The 18,753-nt window shown below is 44.4% G+C and overlaps 1 protein-coding gene across 3 annotated transcripts in view; it reads right to left on the bottom strand.

The window, feature by feature from the left end:
- Positions 1 to 18,753, bottom strand: part of lrp4 (low density lipoprotein receptor-related protein 4) — a 409,312-nt gene that overhangs the window by 123,036 nt on the left and 267,523 nt on the right. For all 3 annotated transcript variants that reach the window (XM_028793832.2, XM_028793833.2, XM_051923808.1), the window contains exon 6: positions 12,667 to 12,795. In XM_028793832.2, the coding sequence (XP_028649665.2) occupies positions 12,667 to 12,795 (129 nt within the window). The remainder of the gene's footprint in view (positions 1 to 12,666; positions 12,796 to 18,753) is intronic.

Here is an 18,753-nt window from a genome sequence, read left to right as displayed (position 1 = left end):
GAGTGTAGCAAGTACGATAGGTGAAATGCTCTAAATGGGCTACACAGAATCTTTTACATGGTTATTAAGCAATCTGTTGAGTTTGCCAGAGTAACTGCAGGCATGACATTTCTAAATGCACCATCACAAACCGGGGGAATTCTCCTGGATTCTCTCCATTTTGAGTAGTAAGCTGTTATTAGTATTGCTATGATATAATAAAAACATACATTTGATTTCAGTCTGTAACACCCGGTATAAATTTTTACTACTTAACGTTAGCATTTTTTTTAATTCAGTTTTATTCTCTCAGTCACATTCATGCCGCCCAATCTGACACTATTAGTTTTCAAATAAAGACATGGTACAATGAACTTGCATCTCCCTCTCTGAGTTGATGGCATTTATCTCCATTCTTTTCAGTTGGTACTGTGGTCGATGCCTGCCCAGAACTATTTGTTGCTCCATGACTGCTATTAGATTATCATTCGGCATTTGTGCTTTCTCAACAAAGACACCCATGCAGAATGTGTGAAAAACAACAGATTTGCTGCGATCTCAGACATCTGACAATGTTTTGTTGAGAACTGTGTTTTGAGTTACAACCCAGGGCAACATATTACTGTTGATGAGCAACTGTTTCCAACCATGGTCCGTTGTCTTTTCTTGAAATACACCTCAACCAAGCCTGAGAAATTTCGCATAAAGTTTTGGATTGCAGCAGATTTGGAGACAAAGAACATGTGCAATGCCACTCCTTATTTAGGAAAAGATCCCAGTCATCCCATGGGAGAAAGGCTTTCTAAGACTGTGGTCATAAAGCTTTTGGAGCCGTTTCTGTACAAAGGTAGAACCGTAACAACAGACAAGCTGTCTAATAGACTGTTGTACTGCAATACAAGTCTGCTTGGCACCATAAATAAAGTGGAACTTCCACCTGCAGCTGGAGTCACTTCAGCATGCGAGCAACTCTCCACGCTAGTGTTTAGATCTGCCAGTGCCATGCTGATGGTATATGGACCCAAAAAAAACAAGTCTGTCTGCATTCTCAATACCATGCACCATAACGCAGAGTTTAGGCAAGATTGGAAAAAAAAGCAACATGTTCAAATGACATAGCGCTTTCAAATAATGATGTTTTCATGCATGAGTGTGTGTGTGCATGCGCAAGAGATGCTGAAATCTGATGTTACTGGAATACAGTAATCCCTCCTCCATCGCGGGGGTTGCGTTCCAGAGCCACCCGCGAAATAAGAAAATCCGCGAAGTAGAAACCATATGTTTATGTGGTTATTTTTATATTGTCATGCTGGGTCACAGATTTGCGCAGAAACACAGGAGGTTGTAGAGAGACAGGAACGTTATTCAAACACTGCAAACAAACATTTGTCTCTTTTTCAAAAGTTTAAACTGTGCTCCATGACAAGACAGAGATGACAGTTCAGTCTCACAATTAAAAGAATGCAAACATATCTTCCTCTTCAAAGGAGCAAACAAATCAATAGTGCTGTTTGGCTTTTAAGTATGCGAAGCACCGCGGCACAAAGCTGTTGAAGGCGGCAGTTCACACCCCCTCCGTCAGGAGCAGAGAGAGAGAGAGAGAGAGAGAGAGAGAGAGAAAGAGAGAGAGAGAGAGAGAGAGAAACAGATAAAAAAATCAATACGTGCCCTTCGTGCTTTTAAGTATGCGAAGCACCGTGTAGCATGTCGCTTCACGAAGCAGCTGCACAGAAGGTAGCCAACGTGAAGATAATCTTTCAGCATTTTTAGACGAGTGTCCGTATCGTCTAGGTGTGCGAACAGCCCCCCTGCTCACACCCCCTACGTCAGGATCAGAGAAAGTCAGCGCAAGAGAGACAGAGAAAAGTAAGTTGGGTAGCTTCTCAGCCATCTGCCAATAGTGTCCCTTGTATGAAATCAAGAGGGCAAACCAACTGAGGAAGCATGTACCAGAAATAAAAAGTCCCATTGTCCTCAGAAATCCGCGAACCAGCAAAAAATCCGCGATATATATTTAAATATGCTTACATATAAAATCCGCGATAGAGTGAAGCCGCGAAAGGCGAAGCGTGATATAGCGAGGGATCACTGTATAAAATAAATACTTTTGCAAAGGTATAAGCAAAACAAGCGTGCTTTTATTCAAGAATAAAACTGAATAAAAAAAATTAAAATGAAAAAAAGATACCAAGAAGACATTATATCCTTTCAGCGACATCTTTTACAGGTAGCAACAATTTACACTGGCTGTTACGGACTGAAATCAAATGTATGTTTTTACTATATAATAGCAATAATAACAGCAGCTCACTACTCAAGACGGGAATAACCCAGACTCAAACTCACAACCTCTTGACTATGAGGCTGCAGTTCTTACCTCCGCACCAGCCAAACAGACACATTGGGGGACATTTTGGCTTGGGTTTGTACTCCTTGACAGTAACATGTAAATTGAATGATTTTTTTTTCTTTAGGTATATAAAAGTGCACTTGTTTTGTTATACTTTTTGTGAAAGTATTCATTTGATATTTGGACTTCAGTCTTCACATATTATACACTTCACATCAGCATTTTGTCATTATTAGAGTAAGATCAAAAATTTTCTGTTTTAGTTATGTGTTCAACATTTCTTGCCTCGCATTTCCTGTCATACTGCATTTACCCAGATCATTGTAGACACAGAACAAACATGAAATGTATGTATCCCAAATAACAATGTATTATTTACCCTATACATTTCCAAACACCTCACTGCCAGATAAAGAAACTTCAGCGTCTGAGTTGACTTCAACTGCCTCAATGGGGGGATGAGAGAGCAGGCTGCCTGCTGCCAGTGCCGATCGACACATTTGCAAGACAAAAACGCTGATGAGGAGGTGCAAATAAATTTAAGGTGGCCCAGCATTACATATTTTTTTTGTAGACTTCAGGGATTCTACTGTTAAATACATTGTCACGCACGCGCGCTTAGGGGGCCGCGGAAAGACCCGATGAGCAGCGTACAGCCTGCCAGGGGTTGGAGATGGGGCACTAACCTTTTCTTTTTTTATTCCCGCAGAAAACCAGATGCAACAACCCCGTAAACGTTCTCAAGATGCCATTAATCCACCCGTAACCACTTCTGTGTTTCCGTCCCTTCCTCTGGCCTGATCTGATGACGTCATTATCCACAACACTCCTCGGTTCCTCCCAGCATTCCAGTCACCAGTTTCCGGTCCCACCTTATTTAAGTTCCCCTCTGCGAAGGGATGAATGTCTTTGGTTGGACGCATGTCTTTGACAGTGCATTTACTTTGCAGTTTTGACAGTATACGGGGCCGGAAACCCCAAACCTTTATGCGAGTCTTGTACTTCTTTACAACTGGTGTAGTCGGCAGGAGACAGAAGTCCGAAAAATGAACGAAGGACAGGACCTGAATACTGTGCTAACCAACCTGGCGACCCAGCTGCACACCCTGCAGCAGAAACAAGCCGCCACCGAGCAGGAACTGGCGGAAGCCCAATCTCGGCTCACAGCAGCCGAAGCAGCTAGACCGGAGCCCGTGCGGCCTCCTCCTCCTCCTATTGTGCCTCTGACAGATGCCGATGACATCGAGGCATACTTTTCTACCTTCGAGAGGACTGCCTCTCGCAACCAGTGGCCGCGCGCGGAATGGGCGTCCATACTGGCACCGTATCTGAAGGGGATCGCGCAGAAGGCCTATCATGACCTACCCGTTGAGGAAGCCGCCCAGTATGACCTCCTGAAAGCCGAGATACTAAGCCGATATGGCATTACGTCGGACCAGCAGGCGAGTGAGTGGAGGCAGTGGAGGTATGACCCCGATCGCCCCGGCCGTGCCCAGGGCTTTGAGTTCTGGAGCAAAATGGGACGCTGGGTACGGCCAGACGTCAATCAAGCCCGACATATAGTCGAGCAAGTAGCCTGTGAGGGCTTTATTAATGGCATGCCAGAATATCTCGCCCAGCAGGTCCGGCGACACCCGTTTACAGACATGAAAAGTCTCCTGGATGTCTTGGAGCGTCAGCTGGCGGTGAACCGAGGCGGGGCGGCTGAGAGGTCTGCTCGTGGTACCCGACAGGGACGCATCACCAACCCTGAGCCCTTCCGACGCAGTGCGGAACTTCCAGGTAAGCTCAAAGAGAGAACCCCGGCTTTGCCCCGCTGTTTCAAGTGTGGTGAAGTCGGGCATACCCTGCCTGCCTGTCCTCAAAATGTGGAGCCGATGGATTGCACCTGGGTTAAAGGAGAAAGGTACTGTGCTCTGTCTAATCCCTTGGCTGTTCCTAACACGGGAGTGGTGTTAATTAATGGACACTCGGTGGTGGCATTATTCGATTCCGGGAGTAACATTACTATTGTTGCTCACCGTTTTGTCTTACCGCGACAGTGGATGACCCGGTGGGTGAAAGTTACGTGTGTGCATGGCAAGACTAAGTCATATAGGTCCGCCAACTGCTGTATAACCTGGAAGGGCGAACCAAGACGGCTCCTGGTTGCTGTACTCCCCGATCCCCCCTTTCCAGTTATATTAGGACAAGACTGTTCTGATAGCAATTGCGGTAAGACCGTCGTCACTCCCACCGCCGGATTGGGTCTTATTATGGATGGGCAGGCTGCCGTCCCCGCGGCCCTCACGCCGTGCTCTACGGCAACCATTGATGACGTAGATTCCAGGGGGGGAAATATTTTGGTGACAGACCCTGAACAGGAAGTTCAGGCACAGCCGGTCAGCGTCAGTCCCCTGGATCCATTGTGCTGGGTGGATAGTCAGTTTAAATCCACCCCAGCCTCATTCAAACGAGAGCAGTGGAATGATGACTCTCTAAAGGTTGCCCGAAATGATATTGTGTCAGTTAACGGCAACACGCCGTGTGTTCCCATACCTTCGGGGCCCTACTTTGTTTTGGAAAATGATCTGTTGTATCGAGTGGCGGATCATGAAGGCGAGGTACGGAAGCTGTTGCTAGTGCCACGAACCTACTGGCGGGAGGTTTGTGAGCTAGCACACGCCCACCTCCTTGGCGGCCATCTCGACGCCGAGAAAACACTGGAGAGAATTAAGCTCCGGTTTTATTGGCCCGGAATCAATGTGGAGGTCCGCCGTTTCTGTCAGTCTTGCCCCGAGTGTCAGCTACGGCAGATACCCCGAAGGGACCGTGCTCCACTCATTCCGATTCCCCTTATCGATGTCCCGTTTGAAAGGATCGGAGTCGATCTTGTTGGCCCCCTGCTGCCTTCAAGCCGTGGCTTTAAATACATACTAGTCATGGTAGATTATGCAACCCGATACCCGGAGGCAGTTCCGTTGCGCTCTGCTACTACAAAAAATGTTGCACGGGAACTAGTTATCCTTTTTTCCCCGAGTAGGTATACCCCAAGAAGTCCTTACGGACCAGGGTACACCATTCACTTCGGATACATTCAGGGAGGTTGCTAAGTTACTCCGTATTAAGCATCTGAAAACGTCTTTGTATCACCCTCAGACGGATGGGTTAGTGGAACGTTTTAACCAGACCCTGAAACAGATGCTCCGCAAGGTAGTCGATGCGGACGGTAGGAACTGGGATCAACTTTTACCCCTGGTTCTGTTTGCTTACCGGGAGGTGCCACAAGCCTCCACAGGGTTTTCCCCTTTTGAATTATTATATGGCCGCCAACCCCGGGGTTTATTGGATTTACTCAAAGAAGGTTGGGAAGGAGAGGCACTTCCCTCCCCCAATATTTTGGAATACGTCGTGCAAATGCGCGAATGTTTAGCGAAAGTTCGGCCATTGTTAAAAGAAAACGTGTCAAAGGCTCAGGCAGCGCAGGCGCGTCTGTATAATCGAAACAGCACCCTCCGGGAATTCCAGCCGGGGGATCGTGTAATGGTGCTCGTGCCCACTTCCCATTCTAAATTATTGGCTCATTGGCTAGGCCCGTACGAGGTGAAAGAGAGAAAAGGGCTCGTCGACTATCTGGTGAAACAACCAAATCGTCGACCGAGCGAGAGGGTATACCATGTCCACTTGTTGAAACCCTGGAGAGACAGGGAGGACAATTCCCCCCAGGGAACGCCCTCTCCCTTTTCTCGCAAAAGATAGACCTCAACCTCGGACCCAATTTGACTGCCCCCCAAAGACGGGAACTGGAATCAGTCATCCTGTCCATTCCGGAAGTGGTCAGTGAGACGCCAGGACGCACCTCGCTGATTGAGCACGACATCGTGACTGACCCGGGAAAGGTAGTGCGGGAACGCCCCTATAGACTCCCGGAAGCAAAACGAGCTGAGGTGGAGCTGGAAATTAAAAAAATGCTTGCATTGGATGTGATTGAAGAAAGCCACAGCCCTTGGTCCAGTCCCTCGTCCTCGTTTCTAAGCCCGATGGCTCCTGGAGGTTCTGCAACGACTTTAGACGTCTGAACCAGTTCTCCAAGTTTGATGCCTACCCCATGCCTCGTGTAGATGAGCTCATCGAGCGCCTGGGTACGGCTCAATATCTGACTACCCTTGACATGACAAAAGGGTACTGGCAGATTCCCTTAACGGCATCCGCCAAGGAAAAGACAGCCTTCAGTACCCCTAGTGGGCATTGGCAGTATAAGGTTCTCCCATTTGGGCTGCATGGTGCGCCAGCGACCTTCCAACGTCTGGTGGACAGACTGCTAAGAGTCCATCAGCCTTATTGTGCTGCCTACCTGGATGACATTGTCATCTATTCCGGCACCTGGGAGGACCATATCCTGCAGGTTTACGCCGTCCTCTTAACGCTAGCGAAGGCCGGCCTCCATATTAATCCGTGCAAATGTTACTTCGGGTTAACTGAGGCCAAATATTTGGGCTACCTGGTGGGCGGGGGACTGGTAAAACCGCAATGTTCCAAAATTAAGACCATCCTTGAATGGCCCCGTCCGACTATCAAGAAGCAGGTGCAAGCTTTCCTGGGGTTAGCGAGCTACTACCGCCGGTTTGTGTCTCGTTTCTCCGAGAGGGCCGCACCCTTGATTAATTTGACAAAGAAGAGGGCCCCTTTGCATGTGGTATGGGACTACCTAGCTGACCGAGCATTTAGTGACCTAAAGTTGGCCCTAACCTTGGCACTAATATTGCGAACTCCTGACTTTTCTCTCCCTTTTGTCCTCTAGACCGATGCTTCGGACACAGGTCTTGGCGCCGTGCTGAGCCAAAGCATCGACGGTGTCGAGCACCCTATTGTTTACCTGAGCCGGAAACTGCTGGACCGGGAGACGAGATATGCTGTGGTGGAACGGGAAGCCCTGGCGATCAAGTGGGCGGTAACGCACCTGAGGTATTACCTGTTGGGCCGGGAGTTCACCCTTGTGACGGACCATGCTGCACTCCAGTGGATGGCTGTTCACAGGGAGACAAACCCCCGGGTCACCAGGTGGTTTTTGGACCTACAGCCGTACAAGTTTGCCATCACCTATCGTCGGGGTAACCTGCAGGCCAATGCTGATGCTCTCTCCCAGGTCCACGACCTCTCGGTTCGGGCCGCCCGACCCAGCGGGTCTGGGCTGGAGGGGGGGTCGTGTCACGCACGCGCGCTTAGGGGGCCGCGGAAAGACCCGATGAGCAGCGTACAGCCTGCCAGGGGTTGGAGACGGGGCACTAACCTTTTCTTTTTTTATTCCCGCAGAAAATCAGATGCAACAACCCCGTAAACGTTCTCAAGATGCCATTAATCCACCCGTAACCACTTCTGTGTTTCCGTCCCTTCCTCTGGCCTGATCTGATGACGTCATTACCCACAACGCTCCTCGGTTCCTCCCAGCGTTCCAGTCACCAGTTTCCAGTCCCACCTTATTTAAGTTCCCCTCTGCGAAGGGATGAATGTCTTTGGTTGGACGCATGTCTTTGACAGTGCATTTACGTTGCAGTTTTGACAGTATACGGGGCCGGAAACCCCAAACCTTTATGCTAGTCTTGTACTTCTTTACAACATGCAAGGGTCACTCTTGGTCCCACATTAGTTCGAGAGACACATTTTCTACTTGGCCTCATATTCTGTTCACAAGGCTGGTCAGGCAGATACAGAAATTTGCATGTTGTTTTGTGGGCCGCTAACCATCTCCTACCAGGTTGCAATTCTCTTTCCAATACCTGATCATCATGGTCATCATGGTCTCTAGTCCTGATGGTGCCCTTCCTTCTGCACTAGTATGATGACATTCATCCTCCCTGCCACTGCATACTCACCTCTTTTTTATAGTGTGTTCTTGGGCATTGTCCCTCGTCTGTGCCACCATTTCTTGGCTGCAACCCTCTTGTCCATCAGACCACCCATCTTAGTACACTTTAGTTTAGATTGTGATATTGTAAAAAAACACAACTAACATGATAAAAGATTGTGCTACACATTAGTTCTTGTACAATTTCTCAGCATGTCTGCCCCATTTCTCCCCCAATTCTCTCTGCAGCCACAAGACAATCAGCTGTGTACCACTGCCACTGTTCTGATTTCCAGCTGCTCTACCTTTTGAAATAAATTGCCCATGATGACCATCTCCCTGCTGAGATACCCATTTGTGCGAGTGAAGTGGCAAAGACAATGCCACTGCATCTCTACATGATGAAAGTCATCAAATGCTGCTGAGTAAGCAAAAGACCACCGTGACTGTGTTATGTGCATCATGACTCCCTTCACAATTTAAATACAATTTTGTTTGTTTTGTCTTCTACCTAACCTACCATCTGGTAGTCAGTTTATCTTCTGCCTTCATTGCTGACTTATTTTGCCACCTGTACTATGAGTTATGCACTGTGCAATGCTATACATGAACTACCCACATTATTATCAAACAGAATACTCAACACTGTCACAGATTTGTACATCACCTACTGAATGTAAGTGGTTTATAATGTGTTTATGTACCCACATCCAAACACAAAAATCTTTCTTCCCTTAGGTTGGTGATATCTTTGTTTTTCCACTATAAAGGAAATCTGTGTGGATAGCCATGTGAAACCACAAAAAGGATGATTAATTCATTAGCCATATTTATTGAAAAAGCATGTTACAATTTTCAAACTAGTTAGATAATGCCCGTATAGTGTAACATTTACCTATAAGTTAACTGATATGAAAGCTGAAGAATTTAACATTTTTTATTTACTTTATCCAAGAGCTGGTTATTACATTTTTGTTTATTAAACAGATTTGTAACAATGAGTCATATTCAGTAATAGCGAAATATAATGCAATTACAGGCATTAAATATGGGCCTATTAACAGCACTTTACAATGTAGTTAAAAAAACGAAGCACAAAGAGGCTTGTGGTGCCTCAGTAGCTTTCATACACAGCAGACTGAAATTAGGGTTAGGTTTAGGGTTAGGGTTAAAACACAGCAATTCATTCAAATTATATAAATAAGTAAGAACTTGGAAACTAACTAATTTATTGTATAATAGGAATATGAATGGGACATGATGGGCAAGAAGATCAGTGACTTTGTGAATATCTGGGACTGAAAGGACAGGGGCTGAGCCTCACCTCCTGACACCACTGTCCATTTTTAAACCCATCCTATGTTTATATCAGTTATGGCAGCTGCACCTTTTTATGTTATCAATTACTTCAAACACCATTTAGATGCAGGTTGATAATTTTGGTTTTTTACAATAATAATCTGTAGGTAACATTATTCAATTCAGTCCTATATATGATTTCCTAATTGCTTTCCCCTTCCACTAATTTCCAGAGAAGTGACTTTTTTTGTACTCGATTAGTTGACCTACCTAACTTAGCAGGAGATGGTGCTGCTGTGTGAGCTGTTTGCGTACACACAATCTGCATGGTATCTGACTCACTTGTTCTGGACATGCGAGCATCTGTCAGACTAGTCAAAGTGGAAAATGTGCACAATACACAAGTTCAAGTGAAATTGAAAAGTAAGTCAATTCCTAGTTGAAGTCGCATTAAACATTTCTCTGTTTTAAGGTGAATGAGTTTGCAAATTTCCCAATGCTTTTCAAAGGGAAATTTTCAAATTTTAAAACTTCATACAGTGCGACCTGCTTGAGTTATTTGAACCCAAATTTAACTGTCTCAACAAATTTATTTAAAGTGTGCCACATCTCAATAAAACTGGTCTATGGGAGTTGTTTCAATAGGTGCTTCTAAAAATAATTTTGATTGAGGATAAAGCATTCTAAAGTAAAAAATAAAGCCACAACAGAAAAGTACACAAATGATGAGTGTCAATGTAAGATTTTATCAGACATATTTAACCAACATAACACAGAAAAAATCAGATCAGTGAAACAACCTAAGCAGCATCATAGATTAAAAGAAATGCACAACAAAAAATAAGCTTAAAGCAAGTATGATTATTAAAGGAATATACAACTCATAAAAATCTTCAACTGTACTTATAGAGCAGATGGAAGGCAAAATGAAAGTAAATGAGGTAAAAAATCTCAAATGATTGATGATTACAGTAATTCTGTTTGAGATGAAGAGATGAATATTAGAGACAAATAAAGAATGTCACTTTTTATTAAAGAGTATTTCTGTTCGTCTATGGTTTAACACACTGCATAATACAGTATTTATTTTGTTGCACTCACCAAACGTACTGTGGTAATTGGCTGTCACGTATTTAGTCAGATGTTTCTTAATGTGCTCTCATAAAACAAGTATCATTTGTTGTAGAATTTGATCTTTGGTTTAGACCCTTGCCAGGAATGGCTACTAGTTCTGCCTTCTTTATCCTTGTCCTGCAATGTGCTGGCTGTTGCTAACTAAACCTTGTTTCACACCTTTAATAGTTTTTGGGTGGTCTTTGTTAAAGTCTTTCAAGGTTTTAGCAATGTGTCTAGTTGGGGGAGTCAAGCTAAAGTTAGAAAATGGGATTTATCAGAAAATGGAATGAACCTGAATAAAACTGATCATGTCATTACTCAATGTAGTCTCCACCCTTCTCAATGCATGTGTACTTGTGCCACCTGCCTGAAAGTGCCTGAATTCCAGCAGAATAAAAGGTTTTGTCTTGTCCTTGCAACCACTCATGCAGCGCTTTCTTCATGTTGTCATTTGACGACCAATCAGATGTATTTTTAGCAGTCCAAAAAGGTGGAAATCACATGTTGCCAAATCTGGTGAATAAGGAAGATGTGGCAATACCTCAGACTTCAGTTTCTCCAGACAAGCCTTGGTGTTCTTAGCAGTGTGTGGGCAGGTATTGCCTTATAGCAAAATGACTCCTTGATACAGCAGTCCCCACTGCTTGGATCAAATAGCAGGCTTCACATTGGTCTCCAGCAAGTCACAGTAACTTGCACTAGTGACTGTAGTACCCCTCGGTATGTAGTGTTTGACAATAACTCGGGTGCACTAGTGGTTGCGAGTACAACACAAAACCTTTAATTCTGCTGGAATCCAGGCACATCCAGGCAGGTGGCGCAAGTGCATTGAGAAGGGTGGGGTCTACATTGTGAAATGACATTATCAGTTTTGTTAAGGTTCGTTTCATTTTCTGATAAATCCCATTTTTTAACTTTAGCTTGACTCCCCCTCGCAATTACCAGGGTGTAAAAATAAGTCCAGATGGACAAAATATTAGGAAGAGAAAGATCCAAAGGATTTATGAATAAGAAAAATATTGAAAAGAACAAGGAAAGGCCTGAGCCAAAAACTTAAAATGAGCTAGCAAACAAAGTAAAAATCTTAGTCAAAAATCACAGGCCAAAAAATAACTATAAAAAAAGCAAATGCAGAGTAGTTACATTTTAATTATCTAAAAGCCTGGATGCCTAGGACTGTATGCTTCACATTTTATAATAATGATGTGTTGACATGATAGGCAGCATCCAACTGAATGGGTGTTGCTGCCAGACACGATATGGCCCCAACCATGAAAAACAAGCAAACAATGGTGGAGATTGTGAAAATATCTGTACACAAAATGTTGTGGAAATGATGTCAAGGAAATAACAATTACAATACATAAAAGATAATAAGTAAATGCATAATACATTACAGAAATCATATGTGTAGAAAACTTTCATGACACTTCTCTTTGTGCAACAATCTGTGTGGTTCACAAAAGGAATTAAAAAAATCCCTCTAAATCAGATTTCAGCACTAAATGTTTCCTGATGCACTAACTGAAGGTAAAATGGAAGCAAATCAAAGTCAAAGTTCCAAAACAAAGAAAACTACACACCTTAAAAGACAGTGATAACAGCACAAAAAGCACTCTTGGCATCTACAGATATGAACAAAAGTATTTTATGCTGTCTGTTATGACCGGGAGTCCTGATGCATGCAAGTGTGAAAAGCACTTCCAAAAATAAATACATACTAGAGGAGGAAATCCCATCAAAAACCCCTGCTAGATACGTAAAGGACAATGCAGAATCTTTATAAAATAAAGATTTATTATCACAAAAATGCCCTTTAAGAACATGAAGCTTCATAGAGCATACAAGGTCATGTGAGGGCAATCCAAAGCGAGCAAATCCCAATACACAGGCAAAGTAAAGAAACAGAGCAAAAATGGTCAAAAATCCAAGGAATCAAAATCCATAAAAATAAAGAACTTATACAACTGTACATAATGCTACCCTTTTTTAAAGGAAAATATTTCATGCCCATTCCCCTTGAAATCTGTCATTGTATGAGACAACAGCAGAACAAAAAATGATTATTCTTAATTTAGTAGAAACAAAAAGGTCTTACAGCAATCTGATTCATCAGACCAGTCTCCACAGTCATCATCCCCATCGCAGTGGTAAATATCCAAGATGCATCGACCATAGGCACACTGGAACTCCTCTACACTGCATGTGGTCATTGGCACGTCAGAGGCTACGGACGGGGAGAAAAGGGCATAAAATGTTAAAAGCGTTAAAAGCCTTAGTTCCCATTACATTAGCACAATAATGTACTACAGTCATTTGAGTCGTTACATTCTTTGTACACTTCTTTGTAATTGCTATCTTCTAGGACAGAGCAGCCATCTATTAATTTCCTAACCCAATTGTCCAGTTAAGGGTTATGGGGCAGCTAGTGGCTATCCCGGCAACACTGAGCACAATGCAGAATCAACCTTGGAAAAGGAACCAGCCCACTGCAGGGCACGCTCACTCATTGTAGTCCAATTTACAGTCACCAATTAAAAATCTTTGTCAATTTCTTCTTTGTTTCGCAGTCATATTTAATTCTTCATCTTTATTACTCAGCCGGAAAAGGGTGGAGTGCCCTCTCAGGGTTGGGAGCGAGATCCTGCCTCAAGTGGAGGAGTTCAAGTATCTCGGGGTCTTGTTCATGAATGATGGAAGAATGGAGCGTGAGATCGACAGGCGGATCGGTGCGGCGTCTGCAGTGATGCGGGCTCTGCATCGGTCTGTCGTGGTGTGAAAGGAGCTGAGCCGTAAGGCAAAGCTCTCAGTTTACCAGTCGATCTATGTTCCTACCCTCACCTATGGTCATGAGCTATGGGTAGTGACCGAAAGAACGAGATCGCGAATACAAGCGGCTGAAATGAGTTTCCTCCGCAGGGTGTCTGGGCTTTCCCTTAAAGATAGGGTGAGAAGCTCAGTCATCCGGGAGGGGCTCAGAGTAGAGCCACTGCTCCCCCGCATCGAGAGGAGTCAGATGAGGTGGCTTGGGCATCTGATCAGGATGCCTCCTGTACGCCTCCCTGGTGAGGTGTTCCGGGCACGTCCAACCGGGAGGAGGCCCAGGGGAAGACCCAGGACACTCTGGAGGGACTATGTCTGGCCTGGGAATGACTCGGGATTCTTCCGGAAGAGCTAGAAGAAGTGGCCAGGGAGAGGGAAGTCTGGGTATCTCTGCTCAAGCTGCTGCCCCAGCGACCCGATCTTGGATAAGCGGAAGTGGATGGATGGATGGATGGATCTTTGTTTAATATTTTTTACTTGGCCATTTAAGCTGAATTAATTATATTGTGTACCTGGGTAAATGTTTTTAGGGTTAAAGAACCTATTATTTTTTTCAGAAAATGTAGTTATTATTGGTTAATTATCTTGGATAACTTGACAGTTGCTGACATTTTGTTAATTCAGCTGCCAAAAAGCAGACAGGGTCATGGTCTCAGGAGTCGCAACATTTGACATTGTTAAGGCGAAGTGTGCAATGGTTGGTTTGGTCTGAGTTTGGGGATAACTCAAAGAAACCTGTGTTATTGATAGAATTCACTTGTGGTGCTTCTAATTCTTTTCTGTTCTTCACTTTGATTTCCATCTTACTAATTTGGTTTGATGAAAGACAGGATTTTCTCTCAGTGAGGGCACTTTTTCTGACTTTTTGATGTTTCTTTTTCTCTCAGTGATAGTTAGAAAGTTTGTTCTGTATTTATCTCATGCACTATGCCAATAACTGACCTTAAGAAACAACTATCTGTTTCAAGCATGCACGCCTAGGGGGCACCTTCAAGGCTATTGCAAGGTAAGCAACAACACTCCGAATCAAAAGGGGGTGCTGTTGCTAACCTATTCTCCTCTTCCTTTAGCAGTACATATGGATGCCAGTTGAAAGACAGCTGACATCACTTCCTCTTCAGTCCAAAAAGCCCCGCTCCTTCTTGGCTACCTCTATATAAATGAGACAGCCACCAGAAGTAGGCGTTCAATTCCAGCCTGTGTATAAGGGAGTCAGAGCTTCTGCTAAGATGAGAACCTAATAATTCAAAACCCTTTGTTTTACTGTGAATGCCACTGATCTTGCACTTTTATTTAGTGCTCCACATTTTCATTTCTTTGCCGCTCTGTTAAACAAGGTTTAGAGGGACCTACTCCAATTAATCATACTGTTCATTCTTGTTTTTTACATCAAAGTAATATTTTATCACAAACTGTATATTACGGCGGTACAGTGGCGCAGTGGTAGTGCTCTGACTTGCAGTAAGGTGACCAGGGATCACATCCCAGTTCCACCCCGTGTGGTGTTACATGTCCTCCCCGTGTCTATGTGGGTTTCCTCTGGGTGCTTCAGTTTCCTCCCACAGTCCAAAGACATGCAGGTTAGGTGGATTGGCGATACTAAATTGGCCGCAGTGTGTGCTTGGTGTGTGTGTGTGTTTACACTGCGATGGACTGGTGCCCTCTCCAGGGTTTGTTCCTGCCTTGTGCCAATGCTAGCTGGGATAGGCTCCAGCAGACCTCCAGACTCTGTTTAGGACAAAGCAGGTGGGAAAATGACTGACTGACTGTATGTTAAGTGATTTTAAAGCAAAAACTGAAACATTCCTAGTTTGGTACAGTTTTTTTACATGCTATGTCTATGTCAGAATGGAACAAGCATGCATCACAAGAGTTCTCACTTGTACCATGCAAATTTAGAGTTGTCAGACCATCTAACCGAAGAAAATCCACATGGACACTGGGAGAATATGGAAACCCCACTGTGGTGAAGTGCATTAAGGGGTCCATGGCATTGTGATAAATTAAAAACAGTGCGGTTCTGCACAGATTTGTGGGAATGGCAGTGAAGTTGTTCAGTTGCAGGGTGTTCAATGGGGAGGCAACTTGTTTGCCTGTGTGCAGGTGTGATCACTTCAGCTATTCCCCATTGACATTCTGCGGGTTGTCAGGTGGAGTACCTGCATTCACAAGGTGTAAAAGAGGTCTTGGAAGTAACAAAGGGGAGAAAGGAGATTGAAAGAAAAAATAGAAAGAAAACACCAGAGGTTAGAGCAAGAGAAGTCAGGATTGTAACAGAGCTGGTGCAACTGAGAGGAGGCATGGCAGTTGAAGAAGAAGCCCTTTGTGGAGCAATGGCACTCCAGAAGTAGGGTTGCTCCTGCTGAACAACGAACTGGAGCAGGAGCAGCCAACCACCACTGCAAGAGGTCCCATGAGTGCTGAAGAGATCGTGGTGGAGGAAGGAAGCAAGGCACACAGGATCCCCACAGATGCAAAGTGATGATAGGGGTACACGAGCCAGTGAAAGTTAACCACGATCGCCAGAAGTTGCCTCCTGCAAGACGTTAAGGGTGAGCAGAGGAGATGAAAGGAAGTACAGAGAGTTTGTGGTTTGTCTATGGACCAATCCTGACTGTGATTTAATCCTTGATTTAAACCTATTTATTGATATTATTGATTAATTGTTTTTAACCTTCATGAAAACTATTTTCATCATGGATTATTTAATTATTTATTGAAGAAGAACCACACTTTATGTATTGTTTGGACACTGTTTTGCGATTCTTGGAATAAAAAGCACAAAATATTTGCACCACTCTTGTGGTTTATATGTTCTTGTTTGTCCTAGTCCATCCTCGGCTGAAGATTATCGATGACCTAGGTTCAAGGAGGTAATGCCAGCTGTGGGCAATATGGACATCATACCCACACAGACAGTAATAAGAGGTCCCTGCAACTGTAAGGCAAAAGAGCCTACTGCTATTCCATGGTATTGCCCACCTTTAAAGATTTGTTTATCTAGATCAAGCAGTGAATTTACTATTGTTGGTCATGGTTCCTTTGTAATGTAATTTGCTGATTTAATATGTAAAGGGGTATACAGTAGAAGGTCAACATGCTGTGTCTATAAGTGGAAACAAGGCATCCCCCTAGAGTTTCAAGGCCATAATTAAGCATTCAATATTCATGGTAGGAAATAAATTCAGTCACATGCACTGTTGAAAACCAGAGGAAGTATCATTACAGAATACTAATTTAAAATCCAGATCTTTTCTTTGAAAGATCCCAGGTATCCATCTCCACTAAGGAACATCTGGCACTTCAAGTAGTGTGTCTCAGCAAGCCCTTTATTGAATGAAATGTGTAACTGAGGGTGAGCAGAGAAAGCCTCTGATATGTTGTCTTTAAAGATGAATCAGCATAGCTTATTTAGTGATGCCTGTCCCAAAGTGCCCGTTAGCTGGTGGTATTTTCAAAAGAAACATTCTGGTGGCATGGATAATGTGATCTTTTAGATTAGTTCTCATGATAAACAGCTGTACTCTCAACCCTCAACCCTCAACACACACACACATACACACACACACACACACACACACACACACACACACAAAAGATTTACTTTGAAGTTTGGAATCCCTCTTGTGGCATAGCTTATTGTCGGGGGAGTGCCTGCTGCCGAATCTTTAAAGCTGCATACAGAAGTCAGAAAGCAGACGCTCCCTGGAATGCACACAACATAAGAGGCCCCCCAAACAAACCACCTGTACAGAACAAAAGGAACTAGCAACTCATTTCAAGCCCCCCTATCCTTTTGTGCTCTTCTTTTAAACTGTCAGCTTTGAAATGTAATATTTTGCTTCATTATGTGCTGGGCTTTTGACTGCTGCATGCAGAAATGAGATCAATGAACAGTTAATGTAGCTTTTGGTAGTTCATTATTGAAGGTAAAGTGCACACCCTCTTTGGAAGGACAAAGGATGGATTAGTGTAGCAATTGTCTCTGTCATGCTGAAGCTTTTCTGCAGACCCATATTGAAACGATGCATTTAATGAGCCAAAAGAAGATTGATGAATACAAAAGTCGTGACAATCTGCAGTTTGGCAGTGGGCTACTTTTCAGCCACTTCACAGAAAGGCAGATTCAAACACTTATTTATCATTCCTCGTATTTACATTAGCTTCTGTTGGGTTCATTCTGTAGTTCTATGCTTTAAAAAACTGGGGACCACTATTGGTATTTGTTTTTTGTTACTTTTCTTCTATGTCTTGTTCAAAACAGCTAAGTGGACTATATCAAGGACTCAGAGCTGTTCACCACTCATGCTCAGTTACTTTGTGCCTTATAAGGAATTTTGAAATTATAAAAAACAATTTTGTTTTTTGGCAGCATAAAGACACAGTATTACTGTTATGGTTTAAGAAATTTAAAAATGTATTTACTCTATACAGGTAGTCCCCAGTAGTGCTACAACTTACGAACAAGGCCGCAGCTGTGACGCATGCGCCTCATTAACTGTCGCTCCGTCATCTTTGGCCGGAGGATGCTGCAAGTTGTGGCTGGAGGGGTGCGATTTCGCTGCTTGCGCAGTGTAGTGTCCCTCGGGCGGCTCCCGGCGGCAAGCGAGTGGTGACCCGTGGTCCATACTCACTGGGGCCACAGCTATCGCTTGTGTGCAGGACGGAGGCTTAATGGGGCGGATCGCTGTCCGCCCACTACACCGCCGCAGCTACTGCTCCTGACTGGATGCAGGCTGGATGGAGCAGTGTAGGACATTTCACTGCCCGCCCACTACACACGGCTCCCCCAGAATCGTTTTCGGTGGGCGGCTGGTAGGCCTAATGCTGCAAGCGGTGACCCGGCTGTGGCTGAACGGAGGCCATTGAGGGTGAACAGGGCGGCGGGGGGTAGCATTGTAGTGTGCTTTGGGTAGCTGCCTGTTGAATGGGGGCAGTGGTGGGAGATTCACTACACGCCTTTAGCTGCACCGTGTTCGTTCTCAGTGGGCGGACGCACGCTGCAGGCTGCATACTGTAGTGGAGGTGACTGTGTGGTGGGTGGGTGGTGAACAGCCCCTCGCTACTCCCATTCATTCTCAATAGCAAGCCTGCTTGTACTGTTACGTACATAGCAGGAAGTTGTCTTTTGTCAGTACACCAGACGTGCTGACGAGGGATGCCTGCCTGCTGTGATAGCGGACAGTGCTGTGCAGAAGAGCTCATCGTCTTCACCCTTCAAGAATGTCTCTGAAACACAAATCTGATGCAAATGCTGGTGATACAGTAAAGAAGAGAAAAAACATCACTATTGAAAATAAAGTAGAAATAATAAAAAGGTCAGAAAGAGGTGAAACTCCATCATTCATTGGCAGAGCACTTG

This window comes from Erpetoichthys calabaricus, chromosome 2, assembly GCF_900747795.2.
Source record: "Erpetoichthys calabaricus chromosome 2, fErpCal1.3, whole genome shotgun sequence".
NCBI classification, from domain to species: Eukaryota; Metazoa; Chordata; class Cladistia; order Polypteriformes; family Polypteridae; genus Erpetoichthys; species Erpetoichthys calabaricus.
This window is presented reverse-complemented; position numbering and strand designations above follow the sequence as displayed.